Source organism: Rhinatrema bivittatum, chromosome 4, assembly GCF_901001135.1.
Source record: "Rhinatrema bivittatum chromosome 4, aRhiBiv1.1, whole genome shotgun sequence".
In the NCBI taxonomy this organism is placed as follows: domain Eukaryota; kingdom Metazoa; phylum Chordata; class Amphibia; order Gymnophiona; family Rhinatrematidae; genus Rhinatrema; species Rhinatrema bivittatum.
The window spans coordinates 75,230,875-75,237,473 of record NC_042618.1 but is presented as its reverse complement, the minus strand read 5'-3'; the positions used below and the strand labels follow the sequence as shown (position 1 = coordinate 75,237,473).

The following is a 6,599-nucleotide window of genomic DNA, read 5'->3' as shown; positions in this document are numbered from 1 at the left end:
AGTTGAAAGTTGGTAAGAACGTGTTCGGGCAGATTTCTAGTTCTGCAAGGATGTCCAGAGAACGTTTGCGCAACGGTTCCGAATCAACTCGTTTGACCTGCATTTTTATTCGAACCGGTAATTGCTAAAATACGGGTCATCTAAATGAAAGCGAATATTCTGCGAGTACTATAGCCGTAGAAAAAGCAGCGTAGCAGTAAAAAAAAAAAAAAAAAAGAGATAAATCAGGCCGCTAAGCTCAACAAAACCTTTCAAACGGTGCAGGCAGCTAAATGGATATGTAGACATAAAACAATTGGGAAAGGCAAGAAACAACCACCTCATTTCCTACAGGATAAAGGCACAGAGGAACAAGGACCCAAACTGCCCCGCGCCCTTCTTGTATCAAGAGCTTTGGAACGTCTACTGTCAGCACACCCGCCCCTTCCGCGTGTGACGTGCCCGTGAGCTCGTGCTTCTCATGACGTATGTAAGCGCGTGCCTCCGCACAGTGCTCGGCTCTAGCTTCTTATCTCTCCACCCTCTTGCGCGCCACACCTGCTGATTGTACACGTTGCGCTTGCTCCGTGAGCGGAGAGGCGGGCACGAGGAATTCCGCTTCGGCGCCTTTTCCGGCTGCAGCAGGGAGGGGAACGGAGGAGAGTTAGGGTGAGAAACCGGACCTGTCCCAGTTAGCGAAGGGTACCGAGGTGTAAAAAAAAAAAAAAAAAAAAAAGAGTAAAAACGCTGTTGAGGGAAGTGAGCCCAGCGACCTGACTGGCGGCTGATGTCTGTTGGGCGTCAAGAGTTGAAGGTAAGGTAACGTTTTTCCCTACGTTAACGGCTCTGTTGGGGGGGACGACACATCGCGTGATCTGGGTGGAAAAGCTGCGCGCGCTCTCTTCCTTCAGTGGCCGTTTCTTACTGTTGTAGCGTACTAATTTTGACCCGCCCCATTTGCAGGCACCGGAAGGAGCCCGAAGGGAATCAATGACTTGAAGAGGCTCCGCTGGCGGCCTCGTTCCTGCCGCTGCTGTTGTCCCGGCGTGCGAGAAGGACGGAGAAAGGCGGGAAGAAGGCGCAGCCGAAGCTGTGGGCCCGGCTCTGCTTCGGGGTTTTCTGGCGAAGTCGGACCCGCTTTGTCCGAGGCTGGGCGGCCTGCTAAGATCTGAGCAGACGGAAGGGTGGTGCCGCTGCCGCCGCGCCTCATTCACAGGAAGGACAAGAAACCGCAGGAGACGCGCCTACCGGGGCCCTGCCTGCTCCTCTCCTTCATCTCAAGCATAACTGCTCGACGCCGTGGACTTGGCCCGAAATCCATGACTGGCACTGCCCAAACCGGCATCTAATTCTCCAGAATCGCGGCCTTCAAGGCAATCCTTTACTCCCTATTGTTTGCGGGCCAGTTTCGGGAGACTACCCGTTCTAAAAAAGGAATCTGAGTTTAATATAGAAACGAAACCGTCGGATCTCTCATGTGGATGAATTCAGTTAGAGTTCGGGAGCATTTGCTAGGAGAGAGAACACATATTGTTTTCCCTGGCGAGAACCCAGCTCAGAAAGAATTGCGGGGATTTGTGCACATCAGAATTTATTTATGTTTCTGAACCGTGGATTTTTGTGTTGCGTTGTCTAACAGCGTTTGGACTGAATATAATCCCATTTTTGTGTAGGTTCTGTTCTGACTCCAGAGTTCCATACAATATTTATGCGCTTTTTGTGCGAAAATGGGGAAGGTGCTGTCCAAAATCTTTGGCAACAAGGAGATGAGAATATTGATGCTTGGACTTGATGCTGCTGGAAAGACGACCATTCTTTACAAGTTGAAATTGGGTCAGTCTGTCACCACCATTCCCACCGTGGGATTCAACGTAGAGACTGTCACTTACAAAAATGTCAAATTTAACGTATGGGACGTCGGAGGGCAGGATAAGATCAGGCCCTTGTGGCGGCATTACTACACGGGCACACAGGGGTTAATCTTTGTGGTGGACTGCGCCGACCGAGACCGAATCGACGAAGCTAGACAAGAGCTTCATCGCATTATCAACGACAGGGAGATGAGGGACGCCATCATCCTAATATTTGCCAATAAGCAAGACCTTCCAGATGCCATGAAACCCCACGAGATCCAAGAAAAATTAGGCCTGACCAGGATCAGGGATAGGAATTGGTACGTGCAACCCTCTTGTGCTACCACAGGGGATGGACTCTATGAAGGACTCACCTGGTTAACGTCTAATTACAAATCTTAGTAATAACTATTAGGAAAGAAAATTTAAAGATAACGAATATGGTTTCCCAGAAGAATATATAAAGAAGAGTAAGCAGCTCATAGGATTATGATGACCCTTGAATTACCATTTTTGTTCCATGGACTGGATTTCTATTTTTTTTTGTTTGCTTTGCATTAGATGCTCTAATCTCGAAATTAACAAACACAATTACTGTAAGGCATAGTAAACTTCAGGAAAAAAAACCCTAGATATAAGTAGTTTTCTTAATAGGCCCTGATTATAATGGTTTGATTTGAGGGACTCGTTTTCAATGTATGCATTATATTTCTGGTTTTGCCATTTAATTTCTTTAATTTGCTGTAGATTGCTTTTTTGCATTCATGCAAAATATGTTGCAAGGTCTGTTTCATCTAGTAAACTTGAAACTATATTGCTTAAAACCAAACTGCAGTCTGTCTTTTGTATTGAGGTCTTCAAGAGCTCTGCTAGCCAGCTTATAACAATAGTGACTTTTTGTCTTTTTTTTATTTAATGATAACATTCTTAATATTACTTTTAAGGCGCAAATAGCATACAACTATGTGATATGAGATGTCATGCTTAATAGGCCAGATATATAAGAACCAATGTCTTGAAACCTTTCTTCATTCTTTTTATGCATGGCATTTACTTTCCTTAAATCACATGACAGACATTGACTGAATAAAAATGTAAAAGCTGTCAGCGTCGGGGTATAGTTTAGTTAGACTATATAATTTAAACGTTCATATTGTAAGTTGTTGCTGCATAATTTGGAATCTTATCAAGCTTCAATTTTTTTTGTTTGTGTGATTGCCCCTGAAATGCAGCAATACTTCTAGTCCAGGTATTACTTTGTCTATATAGCATGTGCATATGGACTATCCCTCTTACTCAATTTTTGCATTAAGTATTATACTATAAAAAGTAACCTGCCTGGTTTGCTTGATTGGAAAGATGTTGCTTCACCTCAATGTCTGAAGCCATTTTTAAAAAATATAAATATCTTTATTTCTGAGATGTAAATCTTGTTTCTATAAAATTCATCAGTTTCAGACTATAGGAACACAAGAAGTTGTCATTTTACTGTGTATAGTGGTATATCTGATTTCACACCACAATTGATGGCTTCAAAATCAAAGCAAATAAAGATCAGATAAATTTTAGTATAACTTAGACTTTCATGCTTTAAATGCCATTGCAATACTTTACTAAAGTCTTAATTTCTGTAGCATGTTATTGCTTTTTTTTTTTCTTGAAACTAATCAGGTTAGATGCTTGAATTTAAACAGGATATTAGCAATCAAAATTACATTGCAAAATGCATTCTATTTTTAATAAATTAAGGTGCCTATAGTGACCACAGCTAAAACATTGAATTTTTGTGGCACTATTTTGTGTTAACATTGAATTCATTTGTAATATAACAAATGAGTTTTGAGTATTGGCATGGAAAACTAGATGGGAATCTGTCGCCTTTTAATTTCTTGTATTTCATTAAAAAAAAAAAATTTCAGAAGCAGTTGTTAAACCTAGCCAAAAATTTGGGACATTTTAGGAATGTATACTACTATATAACAAAAATAAATAGCTAATTTTTTGGTATGTGAATCTCATGTTCTTACTGCCAAAATAGTATACCACATTGTCATTAGTCATGTTCCACAGAAGGTTAATGATATAAATATGTTCTAAACTTTAAAAGGTCAAAGGTATTTGTGTACAAAATTAATTTTGAGGATCCCTGAAACATTTATAGATTTGATCAAATTAAACTTTATGCACAATTTTTTGTAAAGGAGTGTAAGTGTACAGCTGACAAATTGGCCAGGCACGTGTGTTACATTTTGAGCAAAAATATGGTAACTAGAAATGTATGCAGATGCTGTTTATAAACTTTTGCATACTGCTTCACAAAAATCCCTTGGTCTCATTCATGTTTGGTTTCATGTGCCAAAATTTTTTATACTGTTCCAAATGTTCTTGGGACAAGGTTCCAAGGATTCAATTTTGTCTTTAATCAAGTAATTTACAATAATACATTTTAAATGAAAATCTTAAACTTGAAGTCAGTGGTTTCCATCATGACCTTTAAAATTACATTTCGCAAAGTTGAAGAGTTATGTGCAAGCACAGGTAAGTGGCTGCTAACAAAGTTGAATGTCCTTCCACCTGACCTAAATATCCAATTTTGCAGCATGAAAAGACATGTAGCAGCAATCTTATGTAGTTTAGGACCTTTTACAGTATTGGAGGGCTATAAGATTTTCAGTAGAAAGAATATTTGAATTTTTCCATGAGCAATTTAATGACTACAGTGAGAGGCTAGTAATTATATGCTGTAGGATAGTGTGGGAGCTGTGACTAATACTTTGCTATCTTCTTGCTTGATTCCCGTCTTACTGTAGTGGCCATTTGCTTACTGTATTATAAGGAAACAGGTTGAATGTTTAAGGCGTTACCACCCCCAGCTCTGATTTAGAAGAAATATTTTGAATTTGCTATCTTGCTTCCTTTGTAATAGTATTGTCTAGCTTCCATTTGCCAACTTTTTGTTTCTTGGCTCTTTCTGGTGGGGTAGGGAGTCGACTTAAATATATTTAACTCATGGTTGTACACTATTTACTTGTACATTAATTATAGCTACATCCTATTTTTAATCTGATCCTTTGAGAACTTTAAATGCATAATATTTTGAGGATAATCAGCACAGTAGTACCTTAAGAACATAAGAAATTGCCATGCTGGTTCAGACCAAGGGTCCATCAAGCCCAGCATCCTGTTTCTAACTGAGGTCAAACCAGGCCACAAGAACCTGGCAATTACCCAAATGCTAAGGTACAAAGCAACCACAGACACTTGCACCTGCTTTTTGTGCAGGTAAAATTTTGCTGGAAAATGTACATATGTAGATATACTTTACTTTTACTTTGGTGCAAATAAGGAGAGAGGCTAAATAGAAACTTTCAATTTTATAACTTTTTCCTAGCTGTTCTAGTAACTTTGTTTGGGAACATAATTGCAAGTATAGTTTTCACTTCACAGCCTGTTAAAAAAAAAAAGCCAGGTTTTTCTTTAATTATGACCTTACTGTAGTATGCAGGTGTTTAAGAATTATGTATTTACTCATTTAGTGAAGCTTCAAAAGTGTGTGCATGGCAAGTACTATTCATACAAATATCAGTGAAATCATTGGTGTTTGACTTTTATCTTGTCACAAGCATACATTATGAATATTAAAAAAAAAATTATTCTATAATGTGAAAGTACCTTTTTAATATAGGACCCTGTTCCATTTCTTAAAAGGAAAGAGGCCCAGACCCTACTTTAGTAATGGTGGTACTTGCTCTCTATACCTTGGTTTAAAAATCACTTTGGCCATATCTAGGAAAGGGTTTTCCTCATTTGTGTTTATAGAAAAAAATGATTCATACTCTCTAGCCTCTTTATGCTGCCTATGTTTCTGCTGGTGGTTTGTATAAAATCCAACCAGAAAGAGGTCACCAGAAGGATCAGAGTTGGACTGAAGTAAAAGTTTTTGGAAAAATTGCCTCTGACAACTTTAAGTGACATCAGAATTAACCCTCATCTTATTGCTGTTTTGTAAAACATACCATCGTGTTTTGTTTTGTTTTTTTACCTGTGGTACTTAAGTCCTATTTGTCGTTTGTTTTTTGTAAAGCAAAGGGGAGCCTAAGCGCAAAATGATTCTTAATTAAAAAAAAAAAAAAATCCTTTAAAACGAAAAATAATTGTTTTTTGTGTCAACCTGGTCGTAGTACTGTGTGCTGCGAAGTGCAAAACCAGTGTTTGATTCCTAGGCCAGGCTTCTGCTCCTTGGCTTGACCAAGGTTGGGGCTGTTGTAGAGGCATTATTTATTAGCTACTGGTCTGTGGTCTGGCACTCTGCAGGAAGAAGCCCATTCTTTGCAGCCATATAGGTACTAGCCTGCTTGCTTGGAGCTATGAGTGGGATGTCCTTTATTACCCTGAACCTCCTGACTACAATGTCCTTGTACTGGCTGCATTTTAGACCTTGTATTGCTGTATGCTTCTAGGTCCAGAGATAGACTTCTGGTACTTTCTGGGTCTTTACTAGCACTGATAGTGAATAGCTGATCTGACCAACAGACTAAATAAGAACATTAGTCTCAGCTGGACACTAGATTGCCATTCTGGCTCTGTGTGGTTTAAAAAAAAAATCCAGCTAGGTTCCTGCTCATGGAGTTAACTCTTTGAAGGTGTAACATCTACCTCGACTGCATTTTTAGCCTCCGGCGCAATGAGGAAAACTAATTTTCCCTCCCTTGCTTTGGGTGCAAGAAGCACAGCTATATAATTCTTGTAATGAAAACCAAGGGGATA

At 39.5% G+C, this 6,599-nt stretch overlaps 1 protein-coding gene across 1 annotated transcript; it reads left to right on the top strand.

The window, feature by feature from the left end:
* Window positions 1-471: 471 nt before the first annotated feature.
* ARF6 (ADP ribosylation factor 6) lies at window positions 472-3,822 on the top strand. The gene is made up of 2 exons (XM_029598369.1): window positions 472-793; window positions 943-3,822. The coding sequence occupies exon 2, from the start codon at window positions 1,707-1,709 to the stop codon at window positions 2,232-2,234; it is 528 nt and encodes a 175-aa protein (XP_029454229.1). The 5' UTR covers window positions 472-793; window positions 943-1,706; the 3' UTR covers window positions 2,235-3,822.
* Window positions 3,823-6,599: the final 2,777 nt, after the last annotated feature.

Excerpts from the sequence above, each read along its gene's own strand:
- ARF6 (XM_029598369.1), top strand. The coding sequence starts at position 1,707 with ATGGGGAAGGTGCTGTCCAAAATCTTTGGCAACAAGGAGATGAGAATA.